At 39.9% G+C, this 21,711-nt stretch overlaps 2 protein-coding genes across 3 annotated transcripts in view; one reads left to right on the top strand and one right to left on the bottom strand.

The window, feature by feature from the left end:
* The window catches only part of GPBP1L1 (GC-rich promoter binding protein 1 like 1), a 61,818-nt gene extending 40,435 nt beyond the window's left edge, over positions 1-21,383 (bottom strand). The window contains exon 1 of one of the 2 annotated variants that reach the window (XM_043461488.1): positions 21,281-21,383. The gene's annotated coding sequence lies outside the window, so the exon portion shown is untranslated. Of the gene's footprint in view, positions 1-20,663; positions 20,815-21,280 lie in introns of those variants that run through there. The other variant, XM_043461487.1, reaches the window with a different exon arrangement.
* On the top strand, positions 17,773-18,097 carry LOC122437046 (NADH dehydrogenase [ubiquinone] 1 alpha subcomplex subunit 3-like). Its single transcript, XM_043461489.1, has one exon. It carries the CDS (start codon positions 17,785-17,787, stop codon positions 18,037-18,039), a length of 255 nt encoding a protein of 84 aa, XP_043317424.1. The 5' UTR covers positions 17,773-17,784; the 3' UTR covers positions 18,040-18,097.
* Positions 21,384-21,711: the final 328 nt, after the last annotated feature.

Raw genomic sequence — 21,711 nt, 5'->3', positions numbered from 1 at the left:
GATAATTGGACATAGAGTTTGAAAGGAACTTCTCTACCTTCTACTTCTATATGTTCACTTCTCTGAAACTGCATATAAAGTTTCCGTATAAGGAAGCACCTGTATGGGGCTTCCCTGGTGGCTCAGTGGTGAAGAATCTGCCATGGCAGGAGTCACAGGTTCAACCCGTGTTCAGGAATATCCCACATGCTGAAGAACGACTAAGCCCATGGGCCACAACTACTGAGCCTGTCCTCTAGAGCCTGGGAACTCCAACTACTGAAGCCCACACACGCTAGAGTCTGTGCTCCAGAACAAGAGAAGTCAATGCAATGAGAAGCCCCGTGCACCACAACTGCAGAGTAGCCCCGGCTCTCCACAACTAGAGAAAAGCCCACACAGTAGTGAAGGCCTGACACAGACAGAAATAAATGAATAAAATTAAAAGAAAAGAAAAGAAAAAAAAATAGGCATCTGTGGCCAAGACCTCACGTTAATTCTTCTTTCCCAGGAATGTTTCACAAGTGCCCTTCTCCTCACCCATCTTACTATGGTGTGCTATTCCAAGTGGATTAAGAAGAAAGTCTTTTGATTCAGGCTGGAGAGTTCTCATTGTAGAATGTGGTGACAGGAGTGATAACAACTTTTGTTTAATGATGTCACTTTTTGGTCCCCTTACTAGTATAAAAGAATGCTACTGTAAGCAAGTATGATGAGAGCACAAAGTTAGATAAGGGTAAGGCATAAAGCATTATTTCACCTAGGTGAAAGAATCCTAGCAATGCTCCTGAATTCTGGGAAGTATCAATCTACTGGGAAGCTCAGCAAGGACTCATTTACTTGTGTTTAAGACTGTGTCCTAGCTGCATTAAAATGTGTCCCAGTACATGCTTTGCATGATTCCAAGTTGTCGAGGTTGAAAAGATCCTAAAAATTTACTTTTACGAGACCAACATTACATATCTGAATAAAAGGAACTTACAAAGTTTGAAAACATTAAAGGGAACATACTAGACATATGTTGGGGATTTGCATTACATTTTGTTGAACAGCTATTCAAGACATGAAGAAACATTTTAACTGACTTTTGCTGAAAGATTTGATACTATAAATCCATATTCATTTATGCACTATCATATATCAGTATTTCACTGCACCTTTACTCATTCCTACCACATACTTGGGCTTTCCTGTTGGCTCAACAGTAAAGAATCCCAAGGTGAGGGTGGGATGTTGCGAAAGAACAGCATGTATACTATCTATGGTGAAACAGGTCACCAGCCCAGGTGGGATGCATGAGACAAGTGCTCAGGCCTGGTGCACCGGGAAGACCCAGAGGAATCGGATGGAGAGGGAGGTGGGAGGGGGGATCGGGATGGGGAATACGTGTAAATCTATTGCTGATTCATGTCAATGTATGATAAAACCCACTGAAAAAATAAATAAATTAAAAAAAAAAAAAACCAGTAAAGAATCCATCTGCCAATGCAGGAGACATGAGTTTGATCCCTGGGTTGGGAAGATCCCTGGGGAAGGAAATGGCAACCCATTCCAGTATTCTTGCCTGGGAAATCCCATGGACAGAGGAGCCTGGTGAGTTACGACATGCGGTCACAGAGTCAGACACAACTCAGTGACTACACAACCACCACCACAGACTAATAATTTACAAAGACTCTTAAAAGAGTTTTACTGCTTAAAAAAAGTTCCTAGCAAAATAAATTGATTAAAAACTACATCTGCATATTAGGTAATACAAATATTCCCAAAATGCAATCTAGGACATACATAATGGCCTGAACTTACAAACAGCAAACAAAAAACCACAAAGCAAAAACAAAAAAACTTCTTTCAACTTAATCATTTCTTCCTCTCAGATGCTGACGTGTCATTTAAATTCATTTAATGAAAGCATAACCTTTAACCATGAAATGAAATTTCTATTCTATCTATACTATATACGACAACTCCAAAGTTACTTCTACAATACCACCGAGGTTTGGTTTTAATTTTTTTTAAATAATCTGTGAGAAAATTCCAAAATATGCAGTGTCTAATTTTTAGCCAATCTTGTTTTAATTTTGGCTCCATAAAAACTGCTTTTAAGTAAAAAAGTAATAGGTATACTTTATCTTTTAAATTTTTATTTATTTTTATTTTTGGCTCTGCTGAGTCTTCACTGCTACACAAGGGCTTTCTCTAGTTGTGATGAGTGGGGGCTACACTTTACTTGCAGTGTGGGGGCTTCTTATTGAGGTGTTATGGAACATGGGCTCTAGGGCACACAGACTCCAGTAGTTGTGGCTCATGGGCTTAGCTGCCTTGCAGCAGGTGAGATCTTCCCAGACCAGAGACCAAACCTGTATCTCCCCTGCACTGGCAGGCAGATTCTTAACTGCTGCACCATATTAGGGAAGTTAAATAGTCTTATTTAGGCTTCAGAGACAAAGAAGAGCAGGCCTCTGACCTTGCTTCTAATCGGCCTGGACACTGCTCTGACTGTGGTCTGAGTGCAAGCCTTGCAGCAGCATAGATAAGATACCAGATGAATCTTAAGACTGTTGAGTCCCTGGAGGGGGGCTGGTCAACCAAGCCCTGGGCTTAACAACATTCCAAGTTTTGTCAGAGTTTTGACAAAACATGGTCCACTGGAGACGGGAATGGCAAACCACTTTAGTATTCTTGCCATGAGAACCACATGAACAGCATGAAAAGGCAAAAAGATACCACACTGAAAGATGAACTCCCCAGGCTGGTAGGTACCCAAAATGCTACTGGACAAGAGTGGAGAAATGACTCCAGAAAGAACGAAGAGACAGAGCCAAAGCGAAAACAACACCCAGTTGTGGATGTGACTGGTGATGGAAGTCAAGTCTGATGCCATAAAGAACAATATTCCATAGGAACCTGGAATGATAGGTCCATGAATCAAGGTAAATTGGATGTGGTCAAACAGGAGATGGCAAAAGTGGACATTGTAGGAATCAATGAACTAAAATGGACCGTAATGGCTGAATTTAATTCAGATGACCATTATATCTACTACTGTGGGCAAGAATCCCTTAGAAGAAATGTAGTAGCCCTCATAGTCAACAAAAGAGTCTGAAATGCAGTACTTGGGTGCAATCTCAAAAATGACAGAATGATCTCTGTTCACTTCCAAGGCAGATCATTCAATATCACAGTAATCCAAGTCTATGCCCCAACCACTAATGTTGAAGAAGCTGAAGTTGAATGATTCTATGAAGACCTACAAGACCTTCTAGAACTAACACCAAAAAAAGATACCCTTTTCATCACAGGGGACTGCAATGCAAAGGTAGGAAGCCAAGAGATCCCGGGAATAAGAGACAAATTTGGCCTTGGAGTACAAAATGAAGCAGGGCAAAGGCTAACAGAATTTTGCCAAGAGAGTGCACTGATCATAGCAAACACCCTCTTCCAACAACACAAGAGACGACGCTACACAGGGACATCACCAGATGGTCAATACCGAAAGCAGATCGATTATATTTTTTGCAGCCAAAGATGGAGAAGCTCTATACAGTAAGCAAAAACAAGACTGGGAGCTGACTGTGGCTCAGATCACAAACTCCTTATTGCCAAATTCAGATTTAAACTGAAGAAAGTAGGAAAAGCCACTAGTCCATTCAGGTACGACCTAAATCAAATCCGTTACGTTTATACAGTGGAAGTGACAAATAGATTCAAGGGATTAGATCTGACAGACAGAGTGCCTGAAGAACTATGGACAGAGGTTCATGACATTGTATAGGAGGCAGTGATCAAGACCATCCCAAAGAAAAATGCAAAAAGGTAAAATGGTTGTCTGAGGAGGCCTTATAATTACCTGAGAAAAGAAGAGAAATGAAAGGCAAAGGAGAAAAGGAAAGATACACCCATCTGAATGCAGAGTTCAGAAGAATAGTAAGGAAAGATAAGAAAGCCCTCCTCAGTTTTCAATACAAAGAAACAGGAAAACAATAGAACAGGAAAGACTAGAGATCTCTTCAAGAAAATTAGAGATACCAAGGGAACATTTCATGCAAAGACAGGCACAACAAAGGACAGAAATGGTATGGACCTAACAGAAGCAGACGATATATTAAGAAGAGGTGGCAAGAATACACAAAAGAACTATACAAAAAAGATCTTCATGACCCAGATAACCATGATGGTGTTATCAGTCACCTAGAGCCAGACATCCTGGAATGTGAAGTCAAGTGGGCCTTAGGAAGTATCACTAACAAAGCTAGTGGAGGTAATGGAATTCCAGTTGAACTATTTCAAATCCTAAAAGATGATGCTGTGAAAGTGCTGCACTCAACATGCCAGCAAATTTGGAGACATTACCAGTGGCCACAGGACTGGAAAAGGTCAGTTTTCATTCCAATCCCAAAGAAAGGCAATGCCAAAGAATGTTCAAACTACCACACAACTGCACTCATCTCACATGCTAGCAAAGTTACGCTCAAAATCCTCTAAGCCAGGCTTCAACCAACAGTGAACTTCCAGATGTTCAAGCTGAATTTAGAAAAGGCAGAGGAACCAGAGATCAAATTGCCAACATATGCTGGATCATCAAAAAAGCAAGAGTTCCAGAAAAACACTTCTGCTTTATTGACTACTCCAAAGTCTTTGACTTTGTGGACCAAAACAAACTGTGGAAAATTCTTAAAGAGATGGGAATACCAGACCACTTTACTTGCCTCCTAAGAAATCTGTATGCAGGTCAAGAAGCAACTGTTAGAACTGGACATGGAACAATAGACTAGTTCCAAATTGGGAAAGGAGCACGTCAAGGCTGTATATTGTCACCCTGCTTATTTGACTTCTTTGCAGAATACATCATACGAAATGCCAGGCTGAATGACGCCCAAGCTGGAATCAAGATTGCCAGGAGAAATATCAATAACCTTAGAAACACAGATGATAACACCCTTATGGCATAAAGTGAAGAAGAACTAAAGAGCCTCTTGATGAAAGTGAAAGAGGAGAGTGAAAAAGTTGGCTTAAAGCTCAACATTCAGAAAACTAAGATCATGGCATCCGGTCCCATCACTTCATGGCAAATAAATAGGGAAACAGCGGAACAGTGACAGACTATTTTCTTGGGCTCCAAAATCACTGCAGAGGGTGACTGCAGCCATGAAATTAAAAGACGCCTGCTCCTTGCAAGAAAAGTTATGAGCAACGGAGACAGCATATTAAAAAGCAGAGACATTACTCTGTCAACAACGGTCCATCTAGTCAAAGCTATGGTTTTTCCAGTAGTCATGTATGGATGTGAGAGTTGGACTATAAAGAAAGATAAGTGCCAAAGAATTGATGCTTTTGAACTGTGGTGTTGGAGAAGACTCTTGAGAGTCCCTTGGATTGCAAGGAGATCCAACCAGTCCGTCCTAAAGGAAATCAGTCCTAAATATTCATTGGAAGGACTGATACTGAAGCTGAAATGTGAATACTTTGGCCACGTGATGCAAAGAACTGACTCACTGGAAAAGACCCTGATGCTGTGAAAGACTGAAGGCAGGAGGAAAAGGGGATGATGGCAGCTGATTAGATGGCTGGATGGCATCACTGACTCAATGGACATGAGTCTGAGCAAGCTCCGGGAGTTGGTGATGGACAGGGAAGCCTGGAGTGCTGCAGTCCATAGGGTCGCAAAGAGTCAGACACAACTGTCTGACTGAATTGAAGTTTTACGTGTGAACATAAATCAGAGCTTCAGTTTGCTCACAGATTGATGATGCTATCAGTTTGCGTCCTAGGATTACCCTTGGGAATCGTGAACTGCAATTTTGCAGTCACCCTCAGAACTGACTGGCTGCCTGGGACCTTTTCCCAGTTGGGTCTCCAGATGTGCTGTGACAAGGGACTTCTCAGCACTCCTTGAGTGTAGATGTTTGTCAAAACCCAATTTGAAATAAAAAGACCAATTTGGTGATGTATCTTCTGCTGTTTCTAGTTCTCTTTTCTTTTAATGTTAGTATATTGAAAGTAAGCTAGATAATGCTCTAATAAATATTCGTATTATGTATTTGTATATAATGAGTGGCTTATTCAAATCCTTTGAACCTGAGGTGAAAGTTGTGGCAAAACAGACCACAGGGAAACTCAATAGATACAATTTAGTAATTGGACAAGCTTTTGGCATATTTCCTAGAATGCAACATCATCTCATAGATAGGATAGTTTACAATCTGCTTATACCACAGAACTGAAAATGGATGTAACCTATTTCTCAGCTAACAGATCATAAAAATTACTTCTGATGATGGATTGATGAATGATTTTTTTTATATCATTTAGGTAAATCTAGAAGGACTCAAAGAATGCAGTGGCACTGCTTAACAAACTATACATAACACTTTTAGAACTTTATCCAAAAAAGTGAAAAACAAGAAGTGACCTGATAGCAATCTGTTTTTATTCTGTCAAGTAACCTTTTTCTATAGGACTGACCTCCTGTACATTTTTAACGTCTTCCACTGAACCAAAGCACAAAGAACATTATCTTACATAGTAGGTACTCATTGCTGAATGCATACATAAATAAATGAAGGAACTGCTGACTAACAGGTAGTACATCTTCAACTTCACAAGGTAATGCCATATTGCTTTTCAATCAGGTCACCAATTTACACCAGCAGAAGTGGTTATTTTTAGAGTTCCATCTGCTCCACACTCTCACAAAGCTAGATACGGCTAGACTGGCAGTTAATTTTCTGCTCTGCTGGTGGGTATAAAATGATGACCTACCACAGTCTTTGCATCATTTAATCTATTTATCATCTCTTTGTGTTTCATTTTTTGGTAAAATTATCTATTCTTATCATTTTACCATTCTTTCAGTAGCTGGTCTTTTTATCTGAAGTAAGAGACTACAATTAGACCCATCTTTTCCAACTTCATGGGGTTTTTTTTCTTTTTGATGAATAAGTTCTTATTTTAAACGTAATCAACACACCCGAACGTAACACAACATTGTGAATCAACTATATTCCAATAAAATTTTTAAATAAAAAGCTGAGAAAAAAATGTAGTCAAAATTGCTGATCAAGACATGATTATTTGGCAGGGCTGGGGGGGGACACCATGCAGCATGTGGGATCTTAGTTTCCCAACCAGGGATTGAACTGGTGCCCTCTGTGCAGCAGTAGCACAGAGTCTTAACCACTGGACTGCTAGGGAAGTTCCTAAGATACATATTTTTAATCTAAAGTATAAAAGCCTTTCTTCCCTAAAGTTCAAAGAATTTACCTACATTATCTTCTTAGTTTTATAGTTCTGCCTTTCACATTTAAGATATCAATCAGTTGGAACTGATTTGTATCCAGTATGAATCCAGGTTCAGTTTCTTTCTTTTTTTTTTTTACTGCATGAGTAACTAGTCCCAAACCATTCTTTCTCCACTGATTTATAAAGCCAGCTCAGAGTTCTCTGGTGGCCTAGTGGTTAGGATTTCAGGCTTTCACTGCCATGGCCCACGTTCAATCCCTGGCCAGGCAACTGAGATCCTGTAAGCCGTGGGCTATTACCCCTCAAAAGGCCAGCTCAATTTTAAATTGTTTCTACATATGCATGGATCTGTTTCTAGACTTCTGTTCCACTTGTTCATTTGTCTATTCCTATACTACAACTCACTCATGTTAGGAAAGAAGGAAAGGAGACAGGAAAGTTGACACATCCACACTGAAAATATTCACAAAGGACTGGTGTAACCTTTGTCAGGGAGCAGCATAGTGGCAACCATCCATTGCATCAGGATATCCTGCTCTTCTCCCTACTCCGTGATTACTACTTTTCTTATTCTTTTTCTTTTGCTCTGTAAGTATAACCACTACCTAAAAGCTCTGATGCAGCACATTTTGTTTCTTTGGAATCTCTTCACCATCTCATTCATTTTTAAGTCTTCAGTTCTCACCTCTAAGTGGGTGACTTAATAAATCTCTACTTCATGAAGCATTAGATCATGCACATACCTATACTCAGGTATCCATCACCATGTATTATTTACCTGTTTATATATTTATTTCCCTATGCTTGATAGGGATTAAGAGCAAATGTGATAATCTCTTAGTACAGACAGGATGACCATTAAATAATCATTTCTTTAAGAAATGTTGGTAACTTTATCCATTAGCATCTCCTTTAACCTTTCTTAAGACCTCTCTTTAAACATTCTTTATTCCTTAAACTGCAGAGTCCAAGACTATTGACTTTGCATATCTTCAGATATTCACTGGCCCTAAAATTTCCTTTCCAAATCTCATGATTTGAAAAAAATATTACTTAGGTTTAAATGTCTACCACTTTCAATTCCTCTAAAGGACTGAGAAACCCTACAACAGTCTATACGCATTTGTTAACTGCACATTAGTTTCCTTCCCAAGTCCTTAATAAGGAGAACTCCAGGGTTACTGGTGCCTTGCTTAATTTTTAACCTTCACATTATTATTTCATCAGAGGAAAGAGCCCGGGGTCATATTCTACTTTATTTTTTTTAATTTCAGGAGATTAACTCATACCTACAACTTCTAAGCCATGAAATGTGAGCACATCTTTCAATGAACCAAAAAGAGATAAGATATACCTTTCTTTCAAAGAAAGATTTCTTTCACTGCATTTCTGTCTGTTAAGATAACACTTACCAGCATGATTATTAATACTGATAAATAAGGTCTGCTATTACATGATAGGAGTCCAACAAACAAAAAAATTCTAGTATAAACTCAATGATGACCAAGTTATCTGTCAAAAAATATAAATGCATATTTAACATATTACCCTGCCCATAAGAGACATGCATGCGATAATTGAGTGTTCTGAAATACAATAAAGCACTACATAATGTATTACTCAGAATTACTCATAAACTCATACTTTTAAAACCTCTGAGTAAAATTATGAGGTACTATCTCACACTCTCCAGACTGGCAAAAACAAATCCTGAAACTATCAAGTGCTGATAAAAATATAAAGCAACAAGAAATTTTCACATATTGCTGGTTTGAGTGTAAACTCATACAACTACTTTCGAAAACAGTTTGACAAATACAAAATTGAAGCTGTGAAACATCTATGACCCACCCAATCTTAACCATACGTGAAAGTAAGACAAAATGCTTAAGAATATTTGCTACAGGATTGTATACAGTAGACAAAAAACTAAATTACCTAAATGTCTACCAGTAGACAGATTTAGAGTTTCTCTGGTGCCTCAATGGTAAAGAATCTGCCTGCCAATGAGGAGATATAGGTTTGATCCCTGCATCGGGAAGATCCCCTGGAGAATGAAACGGCAACCCACTCCAGTATTCTTGCCTGGGAAATTCCAGGTACAGAAGAGCCTGGCAGGCTACAGTCCATGGGGTTGCAAAAAAGTCTGGACACGACTTAGCAACTAAACAACAACACAAGACTGATTAAATTGTGGGTTTGTACAGTGCTGTACAGCAGGAAGTGATCACATTAGAGATGTGCACAAACAAAATTGATGACTCTCACAAAAGAGAATAAAAAAGTTGTTAAAAATAAAAAATTATGATACCATATAAAGTTTTAAAAAATGAGTACAAAAAATAAAAACAAAAAAGGAGTAACAGTATCAGATAGTTTTGGGAAATGCTTAGTTACTCAGTCGAGTCCGACTCTTTGTGACCCCATCGACTGTAGCCCACCAGATTCCTTTGTCCATGGGGATTTTCCAGGCCAGAATACTGGAGTGGGTTGCCATGCCCTCCTCCAGGATATCTTCACAACCCAGGGATTGAACTCAGGTCTCCCACATTGCAGGCGGATTCTTTACCATCTGAGCAATCAGGGAAGTCCAAGAATGCTGGAGTGGGTAGCCTATCCCTTCTCTAAGGGAACTTCCCAGAAATCAAACCGGGGTCTCTTGCATTGCAGGCAAATTCTTTACCAGCTAGGCTACTAGGGAAGCCTTAGTTTTGGGATATAGTCAAAGAAAGCACAATTACTTAAAATTACAAGAGAATGACCAACACCAAATTCAGGATGAAAGACACAAAGATATATAATCAAAAAGGAACATATATAAGGGCTTCAATTCTGCCTACTGGCATAAGGATAAACACAGAGGTCAATGGAGCAGAACCAAGAAACCAGAAGTAAACCTAGTAAGTATGGCCAAATGATTTTTAACAAAGAAGCCAAGATATATCAACAGGGGGAAAATGGTCTTTCTTTTCAACAAATGGTGCAATGACCACTGGATGTCCACTACAATAACACAAAAATTAACTATAAGTGGGTCAAAAGCCTTAGTATAAGAGCTAAAAGTAAACAGAGGAGTGATTTTAAGTTAGGGAAAGATAAATTGAACTTTCTTAACAAAATTAAAAACATTTGTGCTTCAAAGGACACAGTCAAGAAAGTGAAAGGACAATGTAGAGAGAAAACATCTGCAAATCATGTATCATGTAAGGGACTTGTATTCCAAATAATATCATAATAAAATATCATCTTAAACCTATGAGAATAGTTATTGATGTTATAAAAAGGACAAGATACTGGCAAGGATGTAGAGAAAACGGAACCCTTATGCACTGTTCATTGGAATGTAAACTAGTGCAGTCACTATGGAAAACAGTATGGAGGTTCTTCAAAAATTTAAAACAGAATTATCAAATGATCCAGCAATTCCACTTCTGAGTGTTTTCCAAAGGAAAGGAAAGCACTAACTTGAAAAGCTATGCACCCCCATTCATGTTCACACACACACACCCTGAAATATTATTCAGCCATAAGAAAGAACGAATTCTTGTCATTTTCAACAACATGGATGAACTGTGAGGGTACAACGCTAAGTGAAATAAGATAGAGAGAGAGAAATACTTTATGATCTCACTCATATATAGAATCTAAAAAAGCAGCACCAAGCTCATATAAAGAGAACAGATTGGTAATTGCCAGAGGTGGGGTGGGGTGGGCCAAATGGTTAAAGGGGTCAAAAGGTACAAACTTCCAGTTACAAAATAAATAAGCTATGGGGATAAAAGGTATAGCATGGTGACTGTAGTTAATTATGTTGTTTAGCTACCAAGTCATGTCTGACTCTTTTGCTACCCCATGGACTATATTCTGCCAGGCTCCTCTGTTCATAGGACTTTTCAGGCAAGGATACTGGAGTGGTTTGCCATTTCCTTCTCCAGGGGATCTTCCCTACCCAGGGATAAAACCTGCATCTCCTGCACTGGCAGGTGGATTCTTTACTGCTGAGCCACCAGGGAAGCCCCACAGTTAATTATGTCATTCAGTTGCCCAGTTGTAGCCAACTCTTTGTGACCCCATGGACCGCAGCACGCCAGGCCTCTCTGTTGATTATACTGCAGTGAATATTTAAAAGTTGCAAGTTCTCATTACAAGAAAAAAATTCTATATGGTGACAAATGTTAACTAGACTTATTGCGTTGCTTATCTTGTGATATCTGCTGTAATTATAAAATTATCATATACACCTGAAATAAAATGTCAAACTTCAATTAAAAAAGAATCCTACAACAGTAAAAAGACAACCCAAATATAAAGCGAGCAGAGGATATGGAGAGATATTTCTCTCAAGATGCCCAAGAGACCAAGGGATCAATTCAGAAAACAGTTTCTTAAAAAGTCAGTTACCAAAAAAAAAAAAAAAAAAAAAGTCAGTTACCATATGACCCAGCAATTTCACTTCTAGAAAGATCCAAGAACGATGTAAACATATATCCACACAAAAACTCAAGACATGAATGTTCATAACAGCATTACTAACAACTGCAAAGAGGTAAAAATGCAAATGCCCATCAACTGATGAGTAAAAAAACAAAATGTGGAATATTCATACATTAGATTATATGGCAAAAAAAAAAGAAAAATACTGAAACATACTACAACATGTATGAAAATTAAAAACATTATGCTTAGTGAAGGAAGCCAGACACCAAAGACCGCATACTGTATAATTCTATTTATATGTAATGTCCAAAATAGGCAATTCCACAGAGACAGAAAGTTTAGTGGCTGCCTAGGGTTGAAGAGGTGAATGCTAATGGTCATGAGACTTCTTTCTGGGGTGATGAAAATGTTCTAAAATTAGATAGTAGCGATGGTTATACAATTGTGAATATAGTTAAAAAACAAACAAAAAAAAACCCCCCATTAAATTGTACATGTAAAGTGGGTAGTTTGTTATGTAAATTCTATCTCAATAAAGCTGTCTTTAAAAAATTAGGCCAATGATTAACAACAAACAAGGAACTTGTATAAAGTAGCAACACTCAAATTAGTTTCTTGTTGCAAGTAGCAAGACTTACTATTTAATATATGGACACAACTATTATCACCTTAATCCAAGAACCAACCTTAGCACTACTAAAAGTAGGTCAACCAGGTATTATGTGAATTATGACATGATGCAAAATGAGATAGAACTATGATGTATTCTCACCAAAATGTTTAGATATAAATCTGTCAAGCTTTTACCTGTAAACTTTAGAGATAAATACAGGAACAAAAGGAATAAACTAAGTGATACCATAAGAATGCAACTGTACAAAAGCACTCTCAGGACAACCAGTCCAGTCTCAAAGTCAGCATCACTGAAAAATAAGGACTAAGCTAGGTTAAGGGCTTCCTAGGTGGTGTAAGTGGTAAAGAATCCAACTGCCAATGCAGGAGACACAGATTCAATCCCTGGATTGGGAAGATCCCCGGCAAAGAAAATAGCAACCCATTCCAGTACGCTTGCCTGGGAAATCCCATGGACAGAGAAGCCTGGTGGGTTATAGCCCATGGGGCCACAAAAGAGTCAGACACAACTTAGCAACTCAACAACAAAGTTAGATTAAAGACAAATTAAACAAAGTGCATTTTAAATTACTTTTATTATTTTTAAATTACTTTATTTATTTTTGGCCACACTGCACAGCTTGTGGGATTTTAGTTCCCCAATCAGGGACTGAGTCCAGGCCATGGAAAGAAAGTGCTGAGCCCTAACCACTGGACTGTTAAGAAATTCCCTAAACAAAGGGTTACAATGGACAAGGTCCTGGTTCAGATATTAGTTTGGATAGATGCAGTAGCAAACATTTTTTTTTTTTGGATCAGCTGGGGAAATTTGAATAATAGCACCTGCATACCAAAGGAAAGGAATATGGAGTGTGGGTATCACCCAGTTAAAAAAAAAGCCAAGCTGTAAACTGATCTCATTTTAGTAAAATAAAAGTAAAAACTTACATATATGTGCTTAGAGAAAGATCTGGAGGGGAAATGCACCAAAAGATAACAGTAGTGATTTCTGAATGACAGGAATGTCAAGTTTTTATTTTCACATATCTGTATACTCTAATATTCTACACAGCACATTCACTGTTTTTTAAAAAAATAAAAGAAATAAACACAGAATCACACAGGGGGCTTTAATAAACTAATAATGTCCAGGCCTTATCCCATATATATTTAAAAACGTTGAGAACGACTGCTCTTAAGAATTGGGAGTGGATAAAAGGGAAAATTCCTGCCTGGATTTATCTTTAAAAAAGACATTCATGGACTTTTTATTTATTGAGTTAGGACACCACTCTAAATAGAGGCAGTAACTGTATCTTTTAGAAGGGGCAAATTTTATTAGTCAAGTTTACAAATTAGGATCCTTGGTTGAAAAACAGAAATCCGGTTTTGGCATATTAGCAGAATAGGAAATTTATCAACAGGATATTAAGAGTTCCAAAAAAAAAAAAAAAAGATGATTTGGCAAACCTGTAAAAATCAAGTCAAGTTAAGCAGTCAAAACCACCAACCAAAGTCACATCACAGGAAGAAGTCTCTCAGAAAACTGCCCACAAGCTAGTATGCCACTGCCACAAGTCAACAGAATTAATTCTAAACTGTCCTTGCTCTTTTTTATCTCTCTCACTCCAGATTCAAGTACCCAGTCAAGTGTACTTGATTGGCACAGCTGGGTCACAGCTACCAGGGGCCTGGGAAAGAAAGTACATGTGTATATGCCAACAAGTTACATGTCCTTCTCCAGCTTCCACTCCCACCAAGTTTCACAAAAAGGCAATATTGGAACAGGGTTAAATGGTAAACAGACAAAAGAAACAAAGAAAAACTTTAAAGTCCAATTACTAGAATGTCCAACATATAAATCTTCCCAGTCTTCCCATTAGTAACAAATTTTAATCATTGTGCCTTCTGATTCATTCTCCAAAAAACATTACCTGAAAGTAATTTCACAAAGTACAAAATTTTTAGACTAAAATCTGCAACCTTCCTCAGGTAGTTATCTCCTTTCCAACATTTTGCTATTAAAAGGTCACAAGCACCTGCTGCAAACATACCTATATACTATCCCACTAATAGAAATGTAATTTACTTAAATCACAACAGTTCCAAATAAACAAACATATTATGAAACATACTATGTTACAAAAGTATATTTATCACCTGATGCAATCTGACACATTAAATTCCGGCTATAAGAGTCAGATAACTAAGTGGATTAGTTTTATGTACAAGCATATTTAAAAATCTCTTCTCAAGAATAAATTTTTTGCTCAAAATCCAAACATTAATTTTAAGTTAGAAGAGCAGACTCTGGATCTGCTCTTCTAGCTCTTCTAGATTCTGGATCTGCCATGTACTAGCTGCATGACTTTGGACAAGTCACTTCACCTCTTTTTGCTTCAAATCCTTATCTGTAATTGGAGATTGTTGGAAAGTCAATGATTAAGTGAGTGAATATATGTAAAGTGTTAAGAACAGTGCCTGGATGCTTTTCTCAGGGAAATAAAAAAAGGGTTTTGTTTACAGTGAGTACTCCATAGGTGTAATGCTTAATAGTTAAGGACTAGGAGGGAAATGGGCTTCCTAGGTGGCACTAGTGGTAAAGAACCTGACTGCTAATGCAGGAGACATAAGAGACAGGATCCCTGGGTGGGGAAGATCCCCTGGAAGGCACGGCAACCCACTCCAGTATTCTTACCCTAAGAATTCCATGGACAGAGGAGCCTGGTAGGCTGGCTACAGTCCATTGGGTTACAGAGTCGGATGCGACTGAAGAGGCCTGGCTCGCACACGCACACACAGGGCGGGGCGTAAACAATAGGAAAAAAATGCTGTTTTGAGAAGAGAAATTTTCAGACCAAACAGGCTGAGGAAACTACTCACTAGTAGCCAAAAAAGAAGACAAAACCACTACAAACGCAGCATAATTAGCTCAATTTTATAATACAACAAATAAACACTAGGTAGGGAAAAAAAGGACAAGAAACAAACTACCTGGAAAAGTTAACATTGAATTGGGCACAGGACCAAAACAAACACTCCATTTTACAACCATGTTGAAGGAGGATTAATATCTCATACAATTACTCTATGCTGCTCAACAGAGAAATTGTGAGAAAATGATATGAGAAACACTGAACAAACCAGGGGGAAAAAAAAGGCTACCAATTTACAGGAAAATCTAGAATGGGGGAAACTGCAAGAGAAATAACCTGGTTTCTTCAACAAAGTACAAGGGAAAAAACCCAGAAGAAACATACAAACTAAGAGAGGCTTAAAAGAATATCAGTCAACTACAGTGTGTGGGGCCTGGATACTGATTCAAATAAAGAGAAGTCAACAGAAAAGTAATAACTAGAAAAGGAAAAAAGGAATACCAAAAAGCCCATATGCTGTTCAGATTCCATACAATTTAATTCAATGAGTAAAAGATAAAGACAATTTTGAAAGATTTACTTGACAATCATGAAGTACTTACAATGGTCAGGCATTGCATTAGGAACTATACAAATGTTATTTATTTCCCACAAAAACTCTATGAGACGGTATTATTACCCCCATTTAACAAAGAAGCAGGCAGAAATCATACCTAAAACTTTACCAAAGTTTCAAAGCTTTAGGTGGTAATGCAGAGATTCAAACCAAGGGCACTATGCTCATCATACCACCACACCATCTCTCTACATGATGTGGTGAAAATCCAGCTTCAGAATCAGACAGCTGTCTGAGTCCCCACCTTTCACTATGTTATGAAAACCACTGAACTGCTTGGATCCTCTGTACACTCACGTATAGAAGCATTAATATCACCTATTTAAACAAGTGTTTTAAGGAGTAACAAGAATATATATAATGGACTCTGTTACACCCTCTAGCTTATGAAGCCTTCAATAAATGGTTCTCACTATCCTTCCACCATACCTGGTAAGACTAATTAGAAGCAGAGCTAATAATTCATAAGCACATAGCTGGAACACTGGACAGTTCTACCTTTTAATTAACTAACTAAAAGAACCCCCAAACCAACTTTTCAACATACTTGTAAACTTCAAGGACAGCAGTAATTCAGAAGAGAACTTTTTTATATAATGACAATTAAATATATAATCTTTGGTGGCTCAAACAGTAAAGAATCTGCCTGAAATGCAGGAGACCCACGTTCGATCCCTAGGTTGGGAAGATCCCCTAGAGGAGGGCATGACAACCCACTCCAGTGTTCTTTCCTGGAGAATTCCATGGACAGAGGAGCCTGGTGGGCTACAGTCCATGGGGTCGCAAAGAGTTGGACACGACTGAGGGACTAACACTTTCAAACTTATAATCAGCAGAAACCAGAGTTTGCAATATAAAGTATAATTAAACTTAATTCTTGTAAGACAAAAAACCAAAAACACAACCAACTTATTCCACACATACAGACCTGCTACTCAGATAAGTGCACTAAAACTTTGTTCATACTGATGATCCTCTTGTCTGACATCTGATTAATATATGGCAAAGTAGTTTTATTACAGAAAAGGAAGGTAAGCTTAATGACTATGTTAAAAATTAACTGCTTTAAGAAAGACAGCTTTCTGTGTTGTTATCCTGTGAATATTTTTGTGCTTATCTGCTAAACTAAGTTCCTGGGTGGCAGGAATGTTTTATAGTCACCTAGGCATTTCTAGACCTTAACAGGCTGAAACTGGCACCACAGTATAGCCTACAGCATTTCTTAGTGTTTCTTAAAAGAATGATTGAACCATTTTGTTTGAAAAATAACATGTCCAACAGATTAGTTAAAGGTCAATTTTTAAAAAAATAATAAATAACTTTTACTATTACTATTATTTTTTGTCATGCCATGCTGCATGCAGGATCTTACTTCTCCAGCCACGTATCAAACCCAGGTTTCCTTGCAATGAAAGCGAAACTCTTAATCACTGGATTGCCAGGGAAGTCTGACCAAAAAGCTGTTTATTTGCTTCAGGAAATAAAAACAACTATTCAGTTCAGTTCAGTTCAGTCGCTCAGTCCAACTCTTTTCGACCCCATGAATCGCAGCACACCAGGCCTCCCTGTCCATCACCAACTCCCGGAGTTTACTCAAACTCATGTCCATCAAGTCAGTGATGCCATCCAGCCATCTCATCCTCTGTCGTCCCCTTCTCCTCCTGCCCCCAATCCTTCCCAGCATCAGATGCCTTTAAATATTTGTGGAGTATATTTGAAATCACCTATAAAATTCGTAACATAAGCAATATTTTACCTTATTAGTTAAGATATACCTGTGGACAAAAGAAGTTCTGCTCATCTCACTGAATTATTTTTCAAGATTGATTGTAGCCAGTTTTGTTTTGAGCAGAAATCCAGTGGGTTTAAAAATCAGTCTGATTTTGAAGTGACTTGGGCAGCTACCTCTCAGCACAACCACATATCAAACTGCAGACAATGGCAGCTATAGTCAGTTACGAAGTAGTATGTTTTCTATGTATGAAAGATAAGAAAGAAAGTGAAGTCGCGGCCGCGACCAAGATGGCTGAGAGAGTCGCAGCCTTCCTCAAGAATGTCTGGGCCAAGGAACCTGTGCTAGTGGCATCCTTCGCCATTGCGGGCCTCGCTGTAATCGTGCCCACACTCAGCCCCTACACCAAGTACTTGCTCATGATCAACCGGGCCACACCGTACAACTACCCAGTGCCCCTCCGAGATGACGGGAACATGCCTGATGTGCCCAGCCACCCCCAGGACCCCCAGGGCCCGAGCCTGGAGTGGCTGAAGAGACTGTGAGCACCTCCGTTGACAGGGAGCGGCCCCCGCCCCGATGGCCCCAATAAATGCATGAAAAGCAAAAAAAAAGAAAGTGAAGTCGCTCAGTCGTGTCCGACTCTTTGCGACCCCTTGGACTGCAGACTACCAGGCCCCTCCGTCCATGGGATTTTCCAAGCAGGAGTACTAGAGTGGGTTGCTATTTCCTTCTCCAGGGGATCTTCCTGACCCAGGGATCGAACCCAGGCCTCCCGCATTGTAGGCAGACGCTTTACACCTGAGCCACCAGGGCAGTCCCTTTCTATGAATGGGGAAAGCCAAAAACTTCATTCAAGTTTTTCATCTTAGTATCACCTAGATTCCCTCCCCATTACAATTAGTTGAAAAACCATAAATACATAGCACAATTTGCCTTTTCCACAAACTACTTTTTCAGTTGGGATATTTTAAAAATTGTTTAGGTTTAAATACATACTAGTTGGATGAATATCTGAACTTATTTTCCTCAACTAAAATAATGGGAATAAAACAATATCTACCTCACAGGAATAAACTAATAAAAATATAAAGCAATTCAGGCAACTGTAAGCCAATGGCACATTAGTTACTCCTGTTACTAAGTGCATACACTTTATGTTTTAATCATAAAACAAGGATACGCAATTTGTTGGAAGTATGATTCAAAATTGTTATGTTTTACGTAAGTATTTAAATATTAATTATAAACAGAAATATGTCCCAGATTTCTTGTCATTCCAAACTTATTAAAATGGCTGCATGTGCTGTCCTCAACCAAACTACTAAACAGCCACTGACGAGAAAACCAAGCTGAATTTACTCAAAATAATGGCTTCCTAACACCCACCACCACCAAATTTCAAGAGCTTTGATAAGATACTATTCAGAATCAATTGAAAGAATATTTGTATCAGTATGCACAAGCTGAACCTTTAAAAAAATGAGTTCTCACCCAAGTTTATGGGTTCAGTAGTCAACAAAAGCAAAACACAAAGCAACTGACTTGTAATTTCTATAAAGCACTTTAAACGTTTTTTCTGTAAAACCACCAAAATAATTTAAGAACAACAACAACAAATCCTAGGGGAGTTGACAAAAGTAAACTTTTGTATTGAACCAATGTGGAAAGGTAAATTGAAACTGACTCCCTAGGGAAGGAAGATGAAGTAAAATAGTTTATTTTCCTATTAATTCCAAACTTCTCATTCAAAATTAGCACTTTGTTATTTTATCTTTTAGACAGATTTCAACTTGAAACTGGAGCAACTTCCCAAATACTGAAGTTAACTGTTTTTGATTTCCATTCTATGCCCTTTTGTTTTCAGTTAAACCTCTGGATCTAATCGTTTTTTTTAAAGCAGCAAACAAAAAAACAGCCTTTTGTTTGAAAGGGCACAACAATAAGGCACTGCACTTAAAAGTTTGTTTTCATTTGTCTTACATTCTTCTGAGACATGTCCCAACATAAAAGACCTTAGAAAAGGCCAGCAATCGACCAAACTGCAAATCTAAGTCTACTGAAGACCAATCACTATACTTTTTGGAAAGAATTACACAGAATGTGACTTATGTTACTAAACTAAAACATGAGCCATCATAAACTTTATTTTTCCCAGATAAGCAATAAACATTAAGAGCAAGTATTTTAACAAATATGACAAACCAACTTTAACAGCACAAAGTTGGCTGATAAAATTACCACCACAGCACAATTTCAAAACTATAAGCAACTACCAAAAAAACCGCACCCACTCTTATGTAAACTTTTGGAGTAAGCAAACTACTTTAGCCTCACCTTTGTTTTCACCTAGCAAAGACTCTTCAATATAAGACAACAGTAAGATCAAAAGACCCAGTTGTTGAAAAACAACTAAGGAAAAATAACTAAGAATTCGAGATTTGTTAACGTATTTAAGTTAATAAGCTCGGGGCACTTCCCCAAGCTACAGCCATTTTAGATTCAGCCTTTCTTTTGAGTTTCACGGGGAGTAGGGAGAGGTAGATATAAAACATTAAAAGTCCTCACTAAAACACTTAAAGATCGACCAGCTTTTTTCTCCAGGTAGGGAGGAGTCGGTAGGGGCTGGACAGACAATCTAAATCAACGAAAACACCTCGCTACCAAGGGGAACCGGAACACTGGGGGCAGGGGTGCGGGGTTAAAGCTCTTCTTTTCCTCTGATACCCCACATTTGACTCACACGTTTTTTCCCCTTAGATTTTTCCATCACTGGAAAACAAAAGCCCTTGGCTCTAATTTAAGAAAGAGAAAGAAAAAGTAACCCGTAAACCAAGCTACTCAATCACCAACAAGCCGGAACGCCTGGAGAGGAGCCAGAGAGCCGCAGGTGAGTGTTCCGACCCGAAGAGCAAAGTTGAAGTAGGAGCGCTCTGGCAGAGTCTCGACGACGGTCGTGTGCAAAGCTCCACGCGTGGGGGAAGGTGCCCCGTTCGAACCACACGACCCGTGGCCTCTGCTCCCGGTCCCCGGACCGACCTACACCCAACCACCTGTGTGAGAGCCTCCTTCAACTTGTTTCAACAGCCGGTCAGTCAGGCACCGGGTGGAGCCCTGCGCCGGGTCACTCACGATCCCCTTCTGCCCGTTGTCGTGAACTCTCACTCACCGGGCAGTGGAGGGGCTACAGTTAGGGACCAGTCGCGGCGTCTGAGGGTGCGTCCCCAGTTTCCTGATCCGGCAGAGGTGGAGAGCCCACAACCATAACAAAGGTCTTCCCAAAATGGCTGCCCGGCCCACACGGCCCAGGAGGGGCAGACCGGGTGGAGGGGGAGGAGCGACGACCAGCCTGGCCCTCCCCCAATCTGATCCCGCCTCACACACGCCCACCCGTTCGCACCGCCCACAAGGGCGCACGCGCATGCGCATGAGCCCAGTTCGGGTGACCCCCGCCGGCGCCCCAAGCAGCCAACGTTTAGCCGAGAGGACGGCGGTTATTCCTCGCCCCGCCCCCAGCTCCCTCCGCTGCGGCCCCTGGCGGCGCCCCCGCCCCTCTACAGAGTTGAACATTGTCTTTCCTAGCGCCGCCTCAGAGGCGGAGACCAGCTGGGTTTGGTACTCCCCTTCATATCTCCTCTCCAGGCACTAGGGCCTGGGCGCCGGTGAATGAGTGGGTGGGGGTGTATATGTGCACCCATTTTTCCCCGCCCCTTCATTCTGCATCTTCCCACACCCCACCTCTCAGCAAGCGCACTTCTCCAAACTACCTTACAAGTACTAACAAACCGGTTTTGTAGGCGCGTGTGTTTTCCGACCCTTTCGCACCTTCGGCTCCTTCCTTCCTCCTTTCACGTGCGCGCGCCGTTAAGACTCCAGCCCCCAGCAGGCCACACGGCTGGGCTTTGGCGGCCTGAGTGGCTGGTCCCGGCGCACTACCCGCTGGGAGTGGTAGTTCCGCCCGACCGCTGGCGTCACGCCCCTGTCCCAGTACTGGGCGGTTTTCTGGCCAGAGCCTGCTCCAGTGCCAGGGCGGAGTAGCTGTTTCTTCGGCTCTAAGTCTCATTGGGTATCGCATAACGGGAAGGGGCGGCGCAGTCATGGCCGAGAAGGAAATAAAAGTGAAAGCTTATGGCGACTGAAAAGTGTTACTATTACGAAGAATTCGCTGTGAGCCTGTTCTGTACGAGAGGCTAAACCAAGTGATAGCCGGCAACCAG

This window comes from Cervus canadensis, chromosome 2 (assembly GCF_019320065.1).
Source record: "Cervus canadensis isolate Bull #8, Minnesota chromosome 2, ASM1932006v1, whole genome shotgun sequence".
NCBI lineage: Eukaryota > Metazoa > Chordata > Mammalia > Artiodactyla > Cervidae > Cervus > Cervus canadensis.
Note: the sequence above shows the minus strand (reverse complement) of the source record. Positions and strands in the feature narration are given on the sequence as shown.